This window comes from Homalodisca vitripennis, chromosome 2 (assembly GCF_021130785.1).
Source record: "Homalodisca vitripennis isolate AUS2020 chromosome 2, UT_GWSS_2.1, whole genome shotgun sequence".
In the NCBI taxonomy this organism is placed as follows: domain Eukaryota; kingdom Metazoa; phylum Arthropoda; class Insecta; order Hemiptera; family Cicadellidae; genus Homalodisca; species Homalodisca vitripennis.
In genome coordinates, this window is record NC_060208.1 from 210,170,066 (window position 1) to 210,192,895 (window position 22,830).

The 22,830-nt window shown below is 34.9% G+C and overlaps 1 protein-coding gene across 1 annotated transcript in view; it reads left to right on the forward strand.

The window, feature by feature from the left end:
* LOC124355380 (multiple C2 and transmembrane domain-containing protein-like) overlaps window positions 1-22,830 on the forward strand; it is a 590,080-nt gene that overhangs the window by 392,827 nt on the left and 174,423 nt on the right. Inside the window, 3 exon segments of the mRNA XM_046806501.1 lie at window positions 1,075-1,217; window positions 1,837-1,916; window positions 4,438-4,546. Coding sequence (XP_046662457.1) covers window positions 1,075-1,217; window positions 1,837-1,916; window positions 4,438-4,546 — 332 coding nt within the window.

Genomic DNA, 22,830 nt, shown 5'->3' on the forward strand with positions numbered 1-22,830 from the left:
CTGACTTGAAACAGCTATTCTGAAGTGCTATTTTATTCCACAAACAAGTTTGCATTACATTCTTCATACTACCAACTTGATACAGCACAGTTACATATTAGGTTCTAATAATTATAATGCACGTTCATGCCATGGAATTGATATTACTTAATTAATCTATACTGTTAAACATTTACCATTTCATTTTTTTTCTCTACTTCTGCATTACACCACTGCAGTTAAATACTATATTTTAGTCATTATTTTAAATGTAATGTCATCACGCAAAACGTTGGTTGATAAATAAATTCTAAGCGTGACTGTGTTTATCCTTTACGTATATGTTTATTAAAGTTGAAATGTAGCATCCCTGTTTTCATTGTTAACTAGAACCTGGAAATTGAGTTTGTCACTGTCGAATAAATTAAATATTTTCAGTTAGGAGTAGAAAGAATAAAACGTGCAATATACAGTTTTAACGATCAATCGAAACACTGAAAAACGAAATGCTGAGTAATGTTTATAACCAGGTGTCTGCGTGGACTCAATGGAACGTGTGAATTACGATACTGGGCTGGCGTGAAAAACTCTTTGAAGATGCAAGTGACAAATGGGAAATTTAATTATCAAAGAGAATGAACTGTTTGTTTTCCGCTTTTAGGATAGCAAAAGTACCCTTATTGTATTTGATATAAAGAATTATTCAGGTTTGGAACAAGTAACTTGAAATAAAGTAACGCATTCTTGATTTTAATTTAATGTAAAAAAACAACTTAAATTCAATAGATATTTAGGAAAAAAAGGAAAAGAACATTTTAGCTCATTTTGTTATGAAGGAAACAGGATTTCCTGCAAAAAAAACTGTTTGTAAATCGAATTGATTTTTTGTCAAATGTCCGGAAAATCCTGTTTCCTTCAAAATCCTTCCATCGTCAAAAAAAATTTCAAACATAATTTTATTAAGTACCAAATTTCAAACTCGGCCAGTACAAACCACGACCACGTAAGTAAGTTTCTACTTAATTTAACTTCTGCAGTACAGGACGTTGAGTACTAGTAAAATTAGTAAAAGTTCGTTCTCTGTCTTGTTACCAGGTACCAGCGACCCTTATGTCAAGTTCAAATCGAGTGGGAGGTTACTATACAAGTCCAAGACGATATACAGAGATCTGAACCCCATCTGGGATGAGAGTTTCATCCTGCCCATCGAGGACCCCTTCAACCCCATCCAAATCAAGGTAAACATTTTGTCGAAACAACGTCTGATTTTTACTTTAAATTTAAAATTGCATAGTATTTTTAAAGTGTTAAATCAAAGTTCCCTACATCTTGGAAACAACTCTGTTTTGTAATTCTAAATGTGCCGTGACGAATGGCCGAGACGTACATGCATATGACACTAGAGATAGAGAACTACCGAACTGGTAGACACAGAACGGTGGTTTATGAACGTTTGCCTTCACATACAGGTGTTCATTTCTCAATAAATTACCACATTCAATACAAAACGCTCCAATTCCCAAGGTGTTAAAAACTCGTTTGAAACGCTTTTTAGTGTAACAAATATTTTATAGCGTGGACGAGTTTTTAGCATATAATTGGGAGACCACCAATTAAAAAGACTGACTGAGTCCGTCGCCGGAAGTGGGAATCATTGGCGAATGAATGGATGTATGTAAATTTGCAAATTTTATGTTTGAATGAGATCTAATGTGGGGTGTATGACAAACACTTTATTGAGTAAAAAGTAAAAAGTTGACTTTTGCCATGCGTTGTAGAATGTTCCGGCAATAAAAATATACTTTTACTTGATTTGATTTGAAAATGAATCGATTTAGATCAAACGTACTGTTACAGGTGTTCGACTATGATTGGGGTCTGCAGGACGACTTCATGGGTTCGGCCTACCTAGACCTCACCAAGTACGACCTCGGCAAGTATGTGAAGCATTCAAGTTAGAGCGTTTAATACTTTGTGTTCATGGTATTCATTTCCTGCATTTTCATTCTTTAAACTTAAAAGCAAAAGTCAGGCTCAGCAAAAGAATAACGGCCGAAAATTTAATTTTTTAAATCTAGTGATACCTTACTTCCTTAGGTCTCGAAGGATATTTCACTTCCTTATTTATAGTTTGTTGTTGACGATGGAAGGTTTGAAAGGATAACGGATTTTCGGAAGTTTGCCATCGTCATAACCTTGTGTAACCTATAACGATGGCAAATGCCCGCAATTCTTTTATCCTTCCACTTCCTAAGGCATGAAAGGAATCGAAATTTATCATTAAGGAGCAAAATTAAGGTAATTTAAAATATGGTTGAAGATTTTCCAAGGCTAAGCAATAATGTATCACAATTTTCTGTAGTCATAAAGACAAAAATAGTAGGCATTGCACTTCTTAGATTATGATATGAAAACATATACTAATTTGTAAATTCTGTTTAAATAATATCTTATAGATAAAACTAGGTCAGGGCATATAAATAAGAACATAATTTATTGTAAGTGAAGACTTTAATACAATTATTTAAAATGAAACTTACTAATGTATACACATTTATAAGAATCACAAATTTAATTTCAACAATTAATGTTGGTTCTCCTTTGATAGGCTATATTTTCTGGATTTTATCAATTTTATTTTGTATATAAATGTTATGATAAATGTATAAATGTTAAATGGCGTTACAAGTCTGTAAAAACGATGTAATCTATGCTTCCCCACTCTTTTGATACCATCTATGCCACTCTTCAGAAAATTACCTCTCCTACTCTGGAGAGACTGTAGTCCCTTATATCTAAAAAAAACCCGTTCCCTATCCACTCCTGAAACACCGTACCTCACGCATTTCTCTGAGACTACTCCTCCTTCTTCTAGGCGCCGTTACATACTGCTATTCTAAACCGTCCCCTATTCATTCGTAATATATTTTTACTACCACTCCTCAGAGACAATATCCAACCTACTCCTTAGAGAGAGTAACTCCACTCCTAAAAAGCCGTAATCTATCATCTCACACATCTCTCCTACCATTCCTAGAGGCCATCCCTCCACTCAGAGACAATTCATGCTCTGTAATTTGTGTCTATCAGACACCTTTCTTACTCCTTAGATAACATCTTCCACCCTTTTCTTAGAGACAATCGCTTCTTACTCTACAATGTTTCCTGTACATTCCTCAGACTCTGACTCTCGCCCACTACTCGTCGACCGACATCCCTCCATCCATTCTCTCTATCCTTTTGTCAGATACCACCATGCACACTCTTTAGAGATCTACTCACTTCCACTCCTTGGAAACCCTCGAGGGTATGAGTGAAAATCCTCTGAGCATTTATACTTTGAATTGCTTAAAAAATACATACAAAAACTGTATATTAATGAGTAATATTATAGAGAGATTATTACTTTTCATTAGTGTTGTAACTATGGGTTTAGAGATGTGACCGAATAAGAATATGTTACAAAGAAAAATATTAATATATGTCTACTAATGTATATGAGTAATAGTTTTACAAAATAGGCGATTAATACGGCGTAAAACTTTTAAAATAAATCTATGAATAACGTCTATTGCCACACTGTTATTAAAAAGATATTTAAACGTTATCACTGTACAGAAAAATGTCATTACGATGGAATATCTATCCAGTGTATGGTCTCTATTAGTTTGGGTATTTCGTTAACAACGTGATACCCTGCTTTGTGGTTCACATTAACTTTAGTTTAATAGTGTATTAATAAAGCCTCGGCGGGACGATCAATTACTTCGTAAGTTACAACACTAACTCTACAGTACTTGTAATAAAACAGGAAATTCCCGATAAAAACTGTAATATTGGTTATCTAAGAATCTTATCCAAACCAATACACATGTAGTATTACCTCTTGGTGCTCCAAACATAACTCTTTATTTTTTCTCATTCATAAAGTTTAATATATTAAAATATTCAGATTTATGAGGGGAAGTATCCAAACAACAGGTAAAAATGCATCGGATGTATATTATTAGATTATCAATTATTCTTCTAGCCCGTGCCTGCTAGAGCCCGTGTCATTGGATAGTGATGATGTCTTACTATAACAGGCGAGTTTAGAGCTAAGAATCCCTCTCTAACACTTAACCTGGGGACCAACGGCTTAAAGGTGACTTCCGAACCACCACCAACGGCCGGGCAGGCGGGCTGCTTGCAAGGACAGGATCGCTCAGCGGTCACACATCCAAACAGCAACAACGCTCGACGTTGCTTGATCAGGTTATCTCGCGATAATCGTTGTACCCGCTACACCGCGCCATTAACTAGTGGATAGTAACTGCAATAAAACACACAATGCTGTAATTTCAACAACACTGTGCTAGTTCAACTTTGTAAAACTGTGTTATAATGATATATTAATCACTTTCGCCGCTCTTAAACTCTATGCCAAGATCTGTTGCTCAGCCGATGTGTCATTTACAGACCCACCGACGTGGTGCTCACCCTGCGGGACGTGGGCAAGGCGGAGTACCTGGGGGAGATACACCTGACCGCCACCCTCTGGCCCAAGTCCCAGGAAGATAAGGAACAGGTAAGTCTACCAACTTCTACCAATTGATGCGTTATTGAAATCATTGTTTCGAAGACCGCCGTCTCTCACCGTCACTGGTGGGTTACGGAGAGCAATGTTTCCAAGACCGCCGTCTCTCACCGTCACTGGTGGGTTACGGAGAGCAATGTTCCAAGACCGCCGTCTCTCACCGTCACTGGTGGGTTACGGAGAGCAATGTTCCAAGACCGCCGTCTCTCACCGTCACTGGTGGGTTACGGAGAGCAATGTTCCAAGACCGCCGTCTCTCACCGTCACTGGTGGGTTACGTAGAGCAATGTTCCAAGACCGCCGTCTCTCACCGTCACTGGTGGGTTACGGAGAGCAATGTTCCAAGACCGCTGTCTCTCACCGTCACTGGTGGGTTACGTAGAGCAATGTTTCCAAGATCGCCGTCTCTCACCGTCACTGGTGGGTTACGGAGAGCAATGTTTCCAAGACCGCCGTCTCTCACCGTCACTGGTGGGTTACGGAGAGCAATGTTCCAAGACCGCTGTCTCTCACCGTCTAATTCCACACTCCTCCTTATGGTTTTAAGGGTTTAAGAATATTTCATTTGAATTTTACTCCTTAATGGCGACCTGACTGAAACAAAAGCGTCATGAACACCATCTGAAACAGAATATCTATTGTAATACAGAACTATTGCGATAATACATATTATATTTTTCTTTGGAAAGAGGTCAAAATAGATTTATATACTTATAAAAACAAATAATTTGTTGTTATTTTGTATGTATTCCTTTGTGTTGTCACTATACAATAGAAACTTTTGTCACAGAAACTTCAATCAGCCACCTTTTTTACAGTCTAGTGTTTCATCATTTGGAGCGTGATTAAATCCTCGCAACACTTCTTTTAGAAAAAGTCCTGGTTGACTTTTATACAGCTTCCTGGAACTACTAATTAGGTACCTGATGTAATTAGCATCATATTTAAAATGTTTCAGATACACTTTACCATTCACACTTCCTAACACTCGGTTCAGTATCTCGCGGAGTCTTTATTCATGACTTCCTGCGCCTCTTCTGTCTTGGGGTATTATAACATTACAATACCAGCTATGATTTTTCCGCTTTACTTTAAAATGGGATTTAAAATGAGCAATTTGTTTCACACATCGATGTTACACTTCTCTGTACAGTCGGTTAAATTTTTCAGAAGTCGTTTCTGGGAAAAAACAATTTGGCTTCAACAGTAAATTTTAAAAATCGATTATACTTAATATTTGGTTATTCATAACTAATTCCGTAACATAAAATCACTGTTAACGAAATTTATGATATGAAATTCCATCACGTTGTACCGAATGACGATAACACATGGGGGTGGTGACTTCTGAGGTCGTAATAATAAATACTCGAATTGCAAAGTTTACTTATAAGTTCAATTTAATTAATGATACTTACAAGCACCACTTTTAGTTGGTAAATTAAATTTATGCCTTGCCACGTTGCTGCCAATTAGAGTACAAGAACTAAAAAATGTGTATCTGATAGGTGGGCTGATATTCAATGTTCTATGGAATTATGCCTACGATATTTTACTTTATAACACTTTAAGATTTTACTTCCCTTCGCAATATGTAGACTCACAACCCGGGCGTCGGCGTCTTGGCACGAGACATTGAAGCTGTAGTCTAAAAAGCGTTATTTCTAGTCGGTAATTACTAGAAGAGGAGTAGAAGTTATGAAAGTGGTAGCCATCTACTCAAATAATACGTGAGCTCGCCTAAAACAAATTCGCGACGGTATTAGCCATTTAATGAGACAAAAAAAACTTATCACGACAACGTGCTCGTCAGAAAGACGACGCCACAACTTGTATCCATTTTAGTCAAGCAAATAAAAGATCTTCAAGGGCAAGTTACTTTACTATTTACAACTTTACTTTACGTTACATTCATTTTTATATGTTTGGCATCAAAGGGCTAATTTAATACTACGAAAATATAAATTTTACTTACGGACATAGCTCGCGAGGTGAAATCGGTCACGTAGTTGGGCTGCTATGAAGGGTCACAATAAAATATTCATACGCGTGCCAATTAGGAAGTTAGTCCGTCGATAATTTAGTTCCGGAACATTGGATAAAAAAATAATATTAAGTTGTACTGGCTAACTAGGTTGTGAAATGTTGCATTATATAAAATGGAACTAACTAACGGTACAACGTTATTTGGAATGTAATAATTAAACGTTAAATTTATTAATACTTCGTTCATTGCCTGGAATTAACATATCTCATGTCTTTATAAATCATATAAAATTTCAATAAACAATACTGGTTTATATCATACAAATATGGTCTCGATTTTGTGTTAATTAATGGCGTAATCTTTTTATTGCAAAATAAAAGGAGTTTATATTGTATGATAATTGAAATAAATATAAATATAAAATCACCATGTATAAGAACAGCTTTAGTTTTTCATTAGAATGAGAAATTAGAACATTGCACCGGTGTAATCATCAAGTATAAAAGAAATGTAGTTTTAAAATTGGTTTATTTTAAATTATAAATGAGCAAGTAACATATAGAAAGTCGTATTTATGAAAAAATAATAAAAGACGTAGCAATAGTATTCGACAAAATATTTCTACCTAGTTCTTAGTTATGTTCACTTAATAAAAATGAGTCTCTCATACAATAGCATTGAGTTTTTAATGACAAACGTCAATAATAAAAACTAGCCTTTAACTATATTATAGGAAAGTATTGAACATCTTATGTTAAGTCAATTCTGGCCATAGAAAAAAATACAGAATATATAAATTTAACTAATTAATAGGACCAATGCTTACTATAAGACTCGAATGAATCTGATTTAGTATCGTAGCAATATAAAAAAAATCACCGCACATAACTGTCTATTACACCACAAAATTGTCTGTCACAATTCATAAATGGATGAGCGGTCTATTCTATTGTAAGGTTAAATAAATACCCACGCAGACTTTGGCCGAGGTATGTGGGTCGAATAATTAAACCCGAACTAGTCGATTACAGTTTATTTATACAGGGCGAGGCCTAAGTCTGGATACACTCCTGTAAAAATCTAACGGTGCGAGGAACCACAATGATGACTGGTATGGGGTGTCTTTAGGTAAAGCCGGAGTAAAAAGTGACGAATCAATTCCTTCTTCTGACTAAAAATAATCACTGTTTACTTTGTTCTTTATAGCACGAAAAACATCTCACTAAATATAAGTGCAAAATACAAAAATACAAATTACCATAAACAACGGGTTGTTTCTATTTCCCCACATTATGTTAAGTATTTCAACAGAGTAGGTCCATGGCCAGATTATACTAGGATTATCAGGCTCGTACCAATAAACGAGAGACTGTGATTTATTGGTAATCGTTTGCCGCATATTTAATACACAAAACTGTTTTACAATAATTCTATAACTCTGAAGCGCCAACTTAACGAATATTTCATTCACACTACGTAGATGTTTAACATTTGTTATAAAAAGCAAATGTCCATGTTACAAAAATATCCTATTGTTTTGCCAAAAAGTTGTTCTACACACTCCCCCCCCCCCCCCAAAAAAATAAATTCCATCTCAAAGGCTGCAATATAATGAAATCTAGTTTCTGTATGTTGTATTTGGCATTTTTCTAACAACTTCAAAACAGTTTATAAATTGTAAAAGTTTAAAATATTAATTCGCACCCCGAAGAATTTTTTAAAGTAGTGCTTTTTTTATAACGATTTTAATTTTTTACGAAAAAATGTGTATCGCAAACTCTTGCTTGCACGACAAATTCCGTAATGTTCTCACAAACATTCAAATATTTAATTACTTTAAAAAAATCAACATGTATTTTTATTGTCGATTTGGATTCTTTAAATTTTATACGTTCTTAAAATTTGTCCTTAATATTTCTTTAGTATCTATTAATAAGTAATATTTGTAGGAATATAAATTTTTGCAGTAGTTAAAATTTAAAAAAGATACTATATAACAATATTAAAATTGTAGTTTTTATTCTTCATGCACCTAATTGTCAAATTGCTAGAAATAACTAATATTATTTGTTTATGCTATTTAAATACAGACAAATGTGTAGCAAATCTCGAAATTTTATTATTTTTAGTTGACATTTTAGGGAAAAGATATAGCTCTTAAAAATCTTTTTAGAAAAGGTAATATATTTAAATGGTCTGACGTTATTGTACATGAATTCGGAAAATTCTGTGAACTCATCTATAAATAACAGAGGAGTTCTCTGCACAAAAAAACGCCCGGAGTATTATGTAAAGTGAAACTAGCGTAAAAGGCATAAATATAATCGATACTGAATCCAAAAACTGTCTATTGAGGATTAAGGACATTTACGTATTTGTGCCAAAAATAATTCAATTTTATACAATCTTCGGACGCAAAAGTGACTGTACTGTAATAAGCAGGCTGTTTCTGTTACTGAGAGAGTTCCTGGATTCTCCGCCAGAATGCAGCACTTCACGGTGTACATTGAAACATCAATACACATTGTGCCAGCACAAAGTTAATAAGGAAAGAAACTCTATCCTTTCCATCCTTCTCGGTATTACTCTAGTAGTTCTTTCCCAAACATTGCATGTCTGTATTTAAAATACAAATTTCACATATAATTAAATTTTTATTAATTAAAAAGTAATTTTAATTAATCGCCCTACTTCGTAATTAAGCGGGTGAATATTTAGAATTGATGAACATTTAAAACTGATGAACAATATTACAAATTCCTTAACAGTTTTCTAAACTTACTCAAAATATTATAAGAAAATAGTTCACTTAAGTTCCGACTCATTCTAAAAAAATATAAAGTATAGCGTGTACGTAGATAAAATTTTATTTAATTAACAATTATTCACAATTAAATTTTACAATCAGTAGAAATTACATGGTTTTAAACTTTTGTTAGTGAGCATTCTTGATGAAGTTTGTGTGTGAACAGGTCTCGCAATAAATAAATTATTAATTAACATAATTGAAATTGAAATAATAATTTGTATAATAGATATTTATGCACGGTAAGTTATATATTTTCACAGTTTAAACTAAATGTTTCACGAATTGTAAAATATAGATAGGAAAAGTGTGAAAATACGTAAACATTTAGAAGATTGTGTTTTAAGTGAGTGTTGTAGGAAATATGTGATGAAAAAATTAAATTTTATTTCCGATAACGGAAAAAACATAATTATTTGGTACCAATTATGTTGTATATGCCACAAGAAGTAATATAAAGAGTGTTCATTTTTTTACGTGTACCACTTCTTAAAATACGTAAGTTTTAAAACGTTTCAAAAGTTAACTCTTTAATTACTTTTCAAATATTAAGGAAAAATAACAAATTATTGCCATGTTAAATATAATAACAAATTTTTAACCGATCACAAGCTCTTGAACTATACTAATTACTAAAAATTATTTTAGTATCAATAAAAACGTGTTGTAAGTTATATGGATGTAAACAAGAGTTAGAAGACTTTTATACTAATTATAAATTGTCTTATTTTCCTGTTATTTCTTTACTTCGTATTTCTTATACATTACACGAAAACTTATAGTTTCATTACGAAACATCGACGATAAAAACCACTGACGTACTTACTGTTAGATTATGAGCATCGTGCATCACGACACTACTGCATGGTACATGTATGAATCACTTAAAGAAGATTCTTTACTTGAAAGTGGCTTCTTTCAAAAAATTATATTCTATTTTTAATTTTCATAATTGTATAGGTTATGGTGTTTAGTTAAACACAACGTATGTCATAACGTAAGCTAACCCTAGCCTGGACCGGACTTTGATACAATGTCGAAATGTATGCAATCAATCAAATGGACACCCGTCCACTGCAATCGGCCTGGCCTGGCCCAGTCCGGCCCGGACCATATAATAGGCCCTTCTCCGCGCACTGTGGCCGGATTTTCTCAGCCTTGGCCCGGACTTTTTAGTATTTCAATACAGGCTACACGTAATCAAATGGACAATCACCACTAAAATCGACCAGAATGAAATTCTAATAGGTCTAATCACAAATTTCTTAAAGAGTAAGCAATTATTAGAATATATACAATCCTGTTGAAGCTTCATTGGTTTTTTGTGGGTTAACAATAAATACTAAAAAATTATTTTAAGCAATGCACACCCAAACTTTTTATGCTTGGTCAAGTTGAAATTATAATTTATTTTATTTTGTAAAGAGTATATTTTACACCATTATTAAAATGTGATAAAATCCTTAATGATTAAAAAATTACTTGGTCTTTAAATGTATATAATATAAGTTAAACATTTGCTGATTACAAAATTATGCTATGAAAATTGTGTTTTGTTACAAAGTCTAAAATCTTCACGCGGTATTATTTTTGTTTTCTACTTGCTGTCACTTTTTATGCAAATACGTTTATAACATTTAAACAACAGTATTGCACTTGTACTGCACCTTGTATACTAGACTCTAGTAAAACATTTAGATATTTTTATTAGGACATAATATATGAATTTTATTTTCTTGAATAGAAAAAACTTTCTAATACTATATTATTTTTTATTTTGTGATTTTATAGTCACAAACCTATTTGAGATGAACATTTTTCACAGCATGCAACAATTTGTTCTCTCCATCTATTTTATTGATGCAACGTAAGTCCAGACCGATTCAGAAATTGAAAAACTATGATATTCAAAATTAAGTTTTTTAACCTTTTAAAAATATGCAAACAACGTAATTTAAGTTACACAAATCGTAAGATACTTTTTAATTAAACATTTAATAAAATTTATTTTTAAATGTAAAATTAAGGTTAATGACTGGGAAAACAATTACTGTAGAAACCCCCAATTTACAAATTGAAATACCGTTGAATCTCCCAAAATTCGAGTAGCTGGTATCAATATGCACATTTTTTATCTTACTGGTCAGAAATCGAATAGTTATATGTAGTTCTCTGGACGCTAGGCTCGTAAGAAGTATAATATGTTGAGTAATAAAGATATAATATGAAAGTCTGAAAGCATTTTATGACGTTTTCTATTGATTTTTAAATGTAAATTTCTGGCAGGAATGAGACAATCGCTATAGAACTAATTTTGACTACATAAACAATTTTCTTCCCCAATTACATCAACACGGAGATTGTACAGAGTTATAATAACTATTTGAGATTGTAATTTAGTCTAATCAAGGTGTAACGGAGACCAAAGATAATTTGTACATACGATAGTTCTAGAATTGTGATTGTAAGTTATGCTAATATACGTAAGCTGATTAGCAAATATTTTGTTACGTTGTGGATAAAATATTACGACTAATGATATTAAGATTATACTTTGGGTTCAATTATAGGAACTCATGGAATGTGGGTTATTAGCCCCTGTCTACATCTACATCCACCCCTTCGCACTTATAAAATATTTGAAAATGACCCCCCGTCCACCCCCACCAAGTAATGTGCAAGAGAGTTCAGTTCAGTTTACTATGTGGATGTGGTGTAAGGTGAAGCGTCAGTGGGTAAGGTGTGCTCTGTGCAGACTCCCCAACCTTTGTTGACATTGCGTCACCACTCCAGCGTTGTTGTGCAAGAGAGTTCAGTTCAATTTACTATGTGGATGTGGTGTAAGGTGAAGCGTCAGTGGGTAAGGTGTGCTCTGTGCAGACTCCCCAACCTTTGTTGACATTGCGTCACCACTCCAGCGTTGTTGTGCAAGAGAGTTCAGTTCAATTTACTATGTGGATGTGGTGTAAGGTGAAGCGTCAGTGGGTAAGGTGTGCTCTGTGCAGACTCTCCAACCTTTGTTGACATTGCGTCATCACTCCAGCGTTGTTGTGCAAGAGAGTTCAGTTCAATTTACTATGTGGATGTGGTGTAAGGTGAAGCGTCAGTGGGTAAGGTGTGCTCTGTGCAGACTCCCCAACCTTTGTTGACATTGCGTCACCACTCCAGCGTTGTTGTGCAAGAGAGTTCAGTTCAGTTTACTGTGTGGCTGTGGTGTAAGGTGAAGCGTCAGTGGGTGAGGTGTGCTCTGTGCAGACTCCCCAACCTTTAGCCACTTCCCATCGCTCGAATTTCACTCACTCCTCCGATAACATGATACTTCCATTAGATAGTCCATAATCTCAACAGGTATACTTAAATCTCCGCTTGTGAAATACACCGGAATATGTATTTGTGAGTAATGGATATTTAGGCGCGTGAGTGACTCACATGTTTGACGCAATGTTTCATTGTGTGAATAATAAAACACCCAACTCTCAATTGAAATTATAGCGTTTTGGTTAGTATTACTAATTATTGTAGTTAGAAAGGAAACGTAAAAATAGGAAGGTAGTGTTCCAATTAATTAGTCTTCCGCCTATTCACAATCTACAAGTATCTCTATCTATTTAATAAAATCTTGTTCTTGAATTTCTTTCTTCACAGCATCAAGTAAAGTATGCAAGCGTTTACGTTTTTAATTGTACATCATTACTAGGCAACTATAATGGACTAAAAACTAAGTGCTATTTTTATAGTTAGTATAATTACTTTTCCCCACAAAATATTAAACTTATTTCACTGCTTCAAATAACTCACAATACCACTTTTTCAATACTTCATGACACGACTTTTCAAATAATACCATGTAATTTATGGCCGTAAATTTTTTACCACTGTAAAATCTAGTTTTAAAAAATATAAAAATGCTGTAACCAAAAACTGTAAATGGCAAGTGGACGGTTGGGATGGTAGTGAAAAACTGAACAACTTTATCACTAAACTTCTTTTCTATCTCAAACTTTCACAAATCTACGGCAAGTAAATTTTATTTATGGGTGTCGACTTGGCTCTACAAGTTCGGCAATTTAGAGCGTAAAGGAAATAAGTTAGCTTTTTGAATGCTAAAAATTTAAGACGGGTGGTCCAAAAAAATTGAAGGTTTGGTGTTAATTCAATTTATATGTTGCGTACTAAGCACAATCGGTTTTATACGTTCTTCAGTTTATTGAAAGGAGATAGTAGATCTTTCTTCTACTTTAGAATAAATGCTAATTCATTTCATGTCTTCTATTTTTTTTATTCAAGACGACATTCCAAAGGTTTCGTCCTATTGCGTCTGCTGAGGAAACCTTAAGACGTGCGCCCTGCACTGTTAGTTTGGCCATCTCCATTATGCTGCACGGGGAGCTTTTAAACCACAAACATACCAATGGCACAGTGCAGCGGATACAACTGTTATCGCGAGATAACCAAATCAAGCAACGTCGAGCGTGGCTGCTGCTTGGATGGGTTATCGTTGAGCGATCCTGTCCTTGCAAGTAGCCCGCCTGCCCGGCCATTGCTGGTGGTTCGGAAGTAACCTTTAAGCCGTTGGTCCCCAGGTTAAGTGTCGGAGAGGGCTTCTTAGCCCTAACTTCACCTGGTAAAATAACATAATATTTACTTTTTTACCCGAACGCAGCCGGGTCCGTTTGGAACGCAAACGCAGAACGGCGAGGGTGGCTGGGTACTTGCTAGCATGTGTGGTGTTGGAAGTCACTGTTCACACTGTGTCGAAGTATTTATGGACAATTAACTCCTTGGCATATTTCTGCTCTGAGAACAGTAGTCAAACCGTAACTGCCAATACTTAGCAGTCGTCTGTACAGGCGAGTTGAAGGGGCGGAGCTTTATCGTGATTGGCTGAAATCTAACCAATCACCGACTAGTAATATCAATATGGCTTCTTCATGTTATGAAGATGGCTCTCTCCTCAGCGAGACCGATATTTGTCAAGAAGTCAATTGTGTAAGCGATGTTTCAAGGCTGTGTGAACTAGAAGACCATGATGTTCACTGAGATTTAATGTTTTTGTAGAACACTGATCAGTTTGAGTTACTGCCTTTCTTTTAATTCAGATAAATATAAATTAAAAGTAACACTATTAAAATTTCAAAAATTGATCATTCATAGATTATTTATTTAATATCCGGCAATACACCATTTCACATCTGCATCATAAATAGTCTAACCAAGAAGAAGGCTAATACTACAACTAACTATACTAAATTAGTAATAATATAATAAAATAGTGTTACCTATCAACAGTATCAACAATAAAAAAAGTATATAAATATATAAGTATAATAACAATAACATTACTAACTAGGTAATAACAACGAGAATGGTAATAACAATAAAAATAACAATAGCAACAACAAGCAAGTTAATAAAATAACAATTTCGTAATAATAACAATAACCAAGATATAGAAGTAATAATAGTAGTAACGATAATACATTTTAACAAGAAATAAAAAATAACAATGAATTTGTAACAAAAATAAATTAATTAAGAGATAAAAAGACAATGACAGTGTGGGTCTCCATCAACCACATGGTATCACAGAAACTAATGTGGCCCTCATATATATATTTATCATATTTTTTATTGATTAATTATTAGAAAAACTAATTTCAAAGCATCGACGTTTATTAGGTTACATTGACTTCTAGCAACTGAATCAAACTGTGTGGCAAAAACTCCATGTCACTTACGTCAAGCAGTGTAAGGATGAATCACTGGGAACAATCTCACCCGCAGCGTCATCTCGCCACGGTCATTGGAGCACTGGAATAAGGCTGGTGGCGTTTGAATTGGTAACTTTAGATCTCAAATGTTATAGCCTCCTGTAATGTTTGTCCTAACAACCACACACTCTTTGATTATAGTTTTTGACGTTAGAAGGATTGTGACGGAAACAGGATTTTCCTGGCATTTGCCATTGTTCTGTATAACGCGATGTCTATATTTGCAATACAAAATTAAGTTGTAATAGGAAATACAGTACATACGCGAGACAAAAAACTATTATACATTAGGATAAAGACAACAATGAAAACATTATAACAGAATATTAAAAAATACACATAATTTTGGGTCCGAAAATCATTGTACGAATTTATTTATAGCCTACATTAATTTGTAGGAGAAACTCATCAGTCAACTTAAAATTGAACTAGCAAGAAAACCTAAAGTACCAAACATATTAGAGATTTCTAGAGAAATCTAGAATGAAGCAATGATAAATAAGTCTGCTTCCGTTTCGGTTAAACCACCATGTTGTCATTTTCCCGTGAAGATCGTCATTTACTACTGGCCTCTGGTCTGTTCTCAGTGGTTGGTCATCAAGAGAAAATCTATTGTGACCCGAATTCTTTAGTTTGGTTTTAATGTTTTTTTAGAGATAGTGTGCATGAAGTTAACACACAACATGGTTGTAATTCTCGGCTAATGTGTGTCACAACTCTTCAGTATGATTTATTTATTTTAACCTAAATTGTAGTTGTGTGTCAGGTTACTTATCCACATAAATGTGGCAGAGGTCAGATTGTAGATCTAGAAACATATTGTTACTGATTTCTTGTATCACTGAACGTTGGAAAATGATTTAACATTGAACTGTGTTCAAATGTAATTTATATATCCTTTACTCTACGGGTATTCTTCTGTTAATCTTTATCCAGGTGGTATTTTGTGTGTTTCGCGAATAATATAAAGCAGGGACTTAAGATTAGATACACTACAGATTATTTCGGTCATTCGCTCGGAAAGACAGGGGCTGTTATGGAGTCCTACAGGGCTCTATACTTAGCCCTTTGCTTTTCTTGATTTACGTTAATGGGTTCATTAGTACAAAACGGACAACTCGTTCAGTGCGCAGATGACACGACTCTCTGTTTCAAAGCAAGGTCAAACCAAGAACTAGAACAGATTACGTTCATCGAGCTCAACCTTAAAACTAATGCAACCAAATCTTCATTCATCCATTTTACATTGCGACAGAAAACCTCAGATGGTAATCCAACTATAATGACGGACGATACTGAGATTACTCGAAAAAATTCATTAGAATGCACTTGGATCGAGGGTTGACTTGAGATTGTAATATATACAGTGTATGCGCAAAGTTAGTCTCAGGCATTTATGTTTTTAGAGAACTTTGAAAATACTACCCAATTCAGGTACTGATGACGGCGTATTTCGGAATGATTTGCCCACACTTATCCTACGGATTGACTTGTGGGGAGGATGCTCAAGCTCAAACTCATATAGAGTTTATATTCTCTAAAAAAAAGCAGTAAGAACAATTAAAAAACTGCAAGGAAGAAAGTCGTGCAGGCCAGCATTTCAAAATTTAAAATTCTTCACACTAACTCTATATTTTAGAAACACAAATGAAAATATGTTTTCTGGTGACAATCACTCTTATGAAACTAGATACAGGGAGAACTGCCGAACTGAGTCACAGAACGGCAGCTCATAAGCGGCAACTTTACAGGCAGGAATTCAACTCCTCAACAGATTGCGAAATTCAATTACAAATGCTGCAAGGCTGAAGGCTTTTAAAACTCGCCCAAAAAATGTTGATCGCAAAAAAACATTCTGTAGTAGTGACGAGCACACGACTGGGAGAATGCATTACATATGCCGACTGACAGTGAGGCTTAAGTGGAATTTATTCGAGTGTATGAGAACTGAGTGAATGGATAAACTGTAAGTGTGAAGGGGACTTCGATGTCGAAATTAATGAAAAATTTTAGTTACAACATATATGACGATTGCCATAACATGTCAACATGCTTTAAATCCTTTTTTATTTTTATCTTGTGGAATGCTTTACTTGTAAACATCAGAGCCATCGATAAGCGCGCTCGTTTCGGGGCGGAGGCCCTATCAAAAAGCAAGCCCCCAGGCCTTGTTGCTGGGGGCTTAGGTTGGCGGTTGGCGGCTTTGGTGTGTGGTACTTAGGGCGATTAAATGCAAGTTGAATGAATGCGAGTGTGTCTTGTTACAGTAGTGTAAATATGTATAAAGTTACATTAATTATCTACGCTTGTTTTTTTAAGCTAAGGTTCATTTAATATATAATTTAAATTAATGGATTTATTTTTACTCATAAATGTATACACGTTAGTTTAATTTTTTATGAGGTTAAGTGGTAGAGATAACTTTATAGTCCTAACTTCGCCTCTAATAAAGACGTTTTTCATTCAATTTTTTCATTTCACGTATTTTTGTAACAAACAATGTATTATTATTATTTTATAAATCTACGTGTTGTTATAGAATTGTGTAATTAAAGCAGGAAACCAAACTGTCGAAGGCCGTGCCATGTGTCTTGTTATAGTAGTGTAAATATGTATAAAGCCACATTAATTAATGGTGCTTGTTTTTTAAGTTAAGGTTCACTTAATATATAATGTAAATATATAAATGGATTTTTTTAGAGATAAATGTATACATGATAGTTTAATTTTTTATGAGGTTAAGTGGTAGAGAGGAATGTTTTGTCCTAACTTCGCCTCTAATAAAGACACTGTTTATTTCATTTTTCCACTTCAAGGTTTTTTGCAATAAATAATTTATTATTATTATTTTATAAATCTACGAGTTGTTATAGAATTGTGTAATTTAAGCAGGACATGGTTAAAGGCCACGATAAAAGCATTTTTTCATTTCATGTGTGTTTTTGTAATAAATAATTGTTTTTATAAATCTACGTGTTGTCATAGAATTATGTAATTAAAGCAGGACATGAAAGTGTCGAAGGCCGCGCTAGAAGCAGATAACGAGACAGGAACGGTTAGCGCGAGCAGTGTTTACAAACAGTGACGGCGCAAGATGGCGGCGCGGGAGTGCGCGCCTGCGAGTGCGCGGGACAGAGCAGTCAGCTGCTGGCAGTCAGTCAGCATTGATCGCAGTGGATGAGTCAGCCGGGGAGCGAACTGGTGACTCGTGTGAGGTCCCGGCTAGCGCGGCTGGGCCGCTCGGCGACCGCGACGTCCGCGACCTCAGACAGCGTGGACGAGGATGCTCCGGTCACCTCCCCCTCGGTCAGGACCACCCCCAAACAACTCCTCCGGCAGATCCTCCACAAGAGCAACACCTGTCAGGAGAGCAATGACAGTGACACAGAGAGTTTCTCGAAGATCTCCGCCAGTGAGGAGGAGAGTGATAGTGAGCCCAAAGGGAGGAAGCAGCAGCACACGGTTCAGCGGAGTGCGACCCTCGCGGAGTGTCTGGAGCCGCCGGATACCGACCCGGTCATCCCCGAGAACCTGCCGCTGGAGACTATTCTGGAGAAACTGGGACACCGATTGAAGGAGAGAAGTGATAAAGTACACAAGGTATGGCGTCCAAGTATTCGATCCTAGTGTACATATTTCTAAGTCGGTTAGAGAGCTATTTGTGCTGAAAGTGTGAAATTTAGTTATTTCCAAAAATCAACTGATTATCCTGCGGAATATTTATTTTAATTAGGTATAACTTAACCATAAATTGTTTAAAGAGTCATCGTAATGTAGTGGAAGTTTAAAAGACTTGTTCCATATTCTTGAAGGGCATAACCATTATCTTTTGGAGTAAAATTGACGTAAAAAGCAATAAAAACTAAAGTGTAAGATGGTAAAATACAATAATTTATTCTCTTGTAATCTAAAACATTGTTCCTACTTTAATCGTGACGTACTTCAGATAACCTAAATTACAATTTACTAAGTAGTATGATTGGGCTTTGTCTCAACCCTTATAGCAAAAAAAAAAAAAAAAAAAAAAAAAAAAAAAAAAAAAAAAAAAAAAAAAAAAAAAAAAACTACGGAAATAGAATATTTTGTTCTGAAAATACTGAAGTTTCTCTCAATTAAATTTTCTTAATATATTCAACAGTAAAATACAATAATTTGTTCTCCTGTGATCTAAAACATTGTTCCTACTTTATTCGTGACGTGTATTACAGAAAACGTAAGATAAATTACATTTTACTAAGTATTACGATTGGAGTTTGTATAAACCCCTATTGCAAAAAGTAAAAAATAACATAATGGAAATAGAAGAGTTTGTTCTTAAAATACTGAAGTTTCTCTCAATTAAATTTTCCATATATATTCAACAGAAACATATAATATTTTGTTCTCCTTTGATCTAAAGCATTGTTTCTACTTTATTCGTGACGTGTATTACAGAATACTTCAATTACATGTTACTAAGTGTTACGATTGGACTTTGTCTAAACCCTTATTGTAAAAAGTAAAGAAAATAACACAATGGAAATAGAATAATTTGTTCTGAAAATACTGAAGTTTCTCACAATTAAATGTTTCTAACGTATTCAACAATGTTGAGAGGTGTGGAAGTGTAAACTACATCTGCAAGTCTTAACGCAATTTAATCGTATGTCTTAAACTTAATATATTCAACAACAACAGAGTATGCGTGTATTAGTGAGTCAGTAAACATTCTGTGCGTGACAGGAGAACACACACTGTGCGCGTGACTGTGCGTCATACAGTGTGTCTCCTGAAAGAGGTCATATTGTGACTGATGATAACATCTGATGATTCAGCAGAACTTTCTCGCCATTAAGTACCGGTCCCTGATGATTCCTAGAAATTGATTATTGACCTGTGGACTACGTCCGGAAACGCTATTTTAGCGAACTAGGGCTAGCGAAAGTTTTCGCCCGATATTCTAGGAATGTTTTGTTTTTAGAAAGAACGTTCATTTAAAACAGGTATTACATTATTTGTCTTATTTGACGTATGTGTTGCTTTAATTAAGCATACATTTTAAAAACTGTTTGTGTGTAAAATTATTAGCTTAATTACATTATGCTCTTCGGAATTAAATTCTCTAAAAGTTTTGGATAAAAAGTGTTTATTACCCATTTAATGAAGTTAATGTACTTTAAATCTAAACAAAACAAGTTTTTCAAGACTGAATTTTGCATATTTTTCTGATATCTCAGAAATAGGTGTTATTAAATGTCTGGGACGTATTTTATTCAAATTTCCGGTTAATTTTACCTACAATCCAATAAATTTAACAACTATCTTTACGCCATAAAAACGACAGTTTTGCTTTATTTCCGTTCTTTCCTAGAAAACAAGTGAAATCTTCGGCTAGCCGTAACGTTTCCGGACAAATTTGTATATGTACTTTTTTCATTACTTTGATGAGAAGAAACCACCTGAGAAGTTTGTCGGGTTACTCGTGGGACACCCTGTATGTTCTCAGTTATTAGCGTTCTTTCCCTGTCCCATTTGAGCAGCACAGGGTGATGTTTTCCTTCAGAAAATTGATCCTAAGTTAGAATCTATAAGAGCGACACTGATGTGCAAGAAGACGCGACCAAGGTCACGGTATTTGCCCAACTCACAAGGAAATCCCGACCAATGGCTCTTCGGATATGACGTCACACTTGCGGCCTTGCCGCTGGATGTTCCCAACAAATAGTGGTGTGGTGGAGGAATATTTTATTTTAATTTAATTTTATTGATTTTTATTCTAACTTTTTTTAAAGTTAATATTTCCAAACTTAAGGAGGCAAGCAACCTTTGATATGATCCTTGTCATTTACTTGGTCTTTTCCTCGAAATGACAGAACCTACGTTTTAACATGCAAAATGACTGATAACAGCATAGAACGAGTTAAACAACTGTGAAAACCATGAAGTTATTATAATTAAACAGCCTATATATTTTATTAAATGATACCCAGGAGGTGTCACTTCTGGCTGGTTTATACCTTCCAGTTAAACCCACACTGGGTACAGCATAAATCGATGTGTCACTTAAATCGGGCAAACCCCGATTAAACCTTATGGATGCCCAGGAGCGGCGCATCACTAACCGCAAATGTCGAGATTCTGGGGTGCAAGGGTAATTTGATCGGTCTAGCCTACTGCGGGTGATGACTGTTGGAGTTGGAGGGGTTTGTTCCCTAATCCTAGAGGTTCTTGCTAGCCTCAACAAGGATGTGCCACCCTCTGCCTGCTTTGACTGGAGAGGTTGGTTCAGAGCTGGCCTCTTCCCCCGAGGGGACATGACTTGAGATTGATACCCTAAATTCTTCCTCATGAATCTCGACAGGAGGCGGCCCTTGCCCCCTACCTTACCTATCCAGAATCCTGTGACTCTGTAAGCAACGTAAAGGTCCTTAGAGGACAAGTGCAATTTTTAAGCTTCTTGTCCTAAAAGACAAAATGAATGATTAGGAAATTTAAAGTGTTTTAAGGATTGTCAATATGTCTGCCGTTACATGAAGCAATCCAAGATACATACGTAAGAATATTTTTCACTAATAATGTATTCCGTTCTTAGAACCATCGATTGAAATATAAACAGTTGAAATGAAAATTTGGCTATTTATGTATTTTTTTATGATGAATAAAGATATCTAGTCTGGGGTGAATAGTCAAGATGCGGTGTAGACGACCTATAAACAAGTCTAGAGGTGATGAGCGGTTTATAAGAATACTCGATACTCAATACTCTCTTCTCCTCTTTCTACCATCCACTTTCCCCGAGTAAATGAAGATAAATCTGGACCTCAAGGGTCCTTCAGCCAAATATCAAAGCTTTATTCTATCTACCACTCTAACTCATACTACATCGTCCATCTTACCAGCTTTATTAGTTCGTTCCTGCTCATCTTCATTAGCTCTTGAGTTTATTTCCGCTATTAAGGAGGGAAATACAAAACTGTGAAAGAAGAGATCATGCAATATATATTTACTTTCATGACCATACTAACATATCCTGTTATTGCCGATAGCAACATAAAAAGTTTAAGGATGTATCGAAGAAATCTATCATTGTTGTAGAGCTTCAAAGAGGGAGAATTTTCTATTAATATCTATACAAAGTTAAACTAATATTCAAAAAGGTTTAAGGGCCAATCATAAATTGAGGTTTTTGTTAGTGCATTTATGATCATATGTAAATCATATAGGATTTAGATTTTTCTAGAAAAAATTATTTATTCTCGATCGGTGAGAGGTTGATAAGAAGATTCCTGAAAGTCCATAGAATTCAATAACTGATAAATTATATTTTGCATCATTAATGTACAATTTAAAAGGGCAATATCAATGCCAGAGGCATTTAATAACGAACCATTTCTAAGGGCAAAAGGTCCAAACCCATTAAACATTAAACCTTCCCGAACCCGTGACATCAAGGTTCAGACGCAAATAAAAATCTTTTAAAATATTTGGTTTTGAAAATATTTACTGTGCAAATATTTGTATACATGAAACTATCTGACTATTAATCTCTGTATTATTATAACTACCTAACCGGTTTCAGAGTATAAACTGACGATATTGATTGTACATGAACGTCAAGATAATAAGCTCATATTTTGCTTCACATGTGACTTACTTCTCGTATACTGCACTTTAGGAAATTGGATTTTTTTGTACTTGAAATACGAGTTCAACAAGTTTCTTGCCACATATT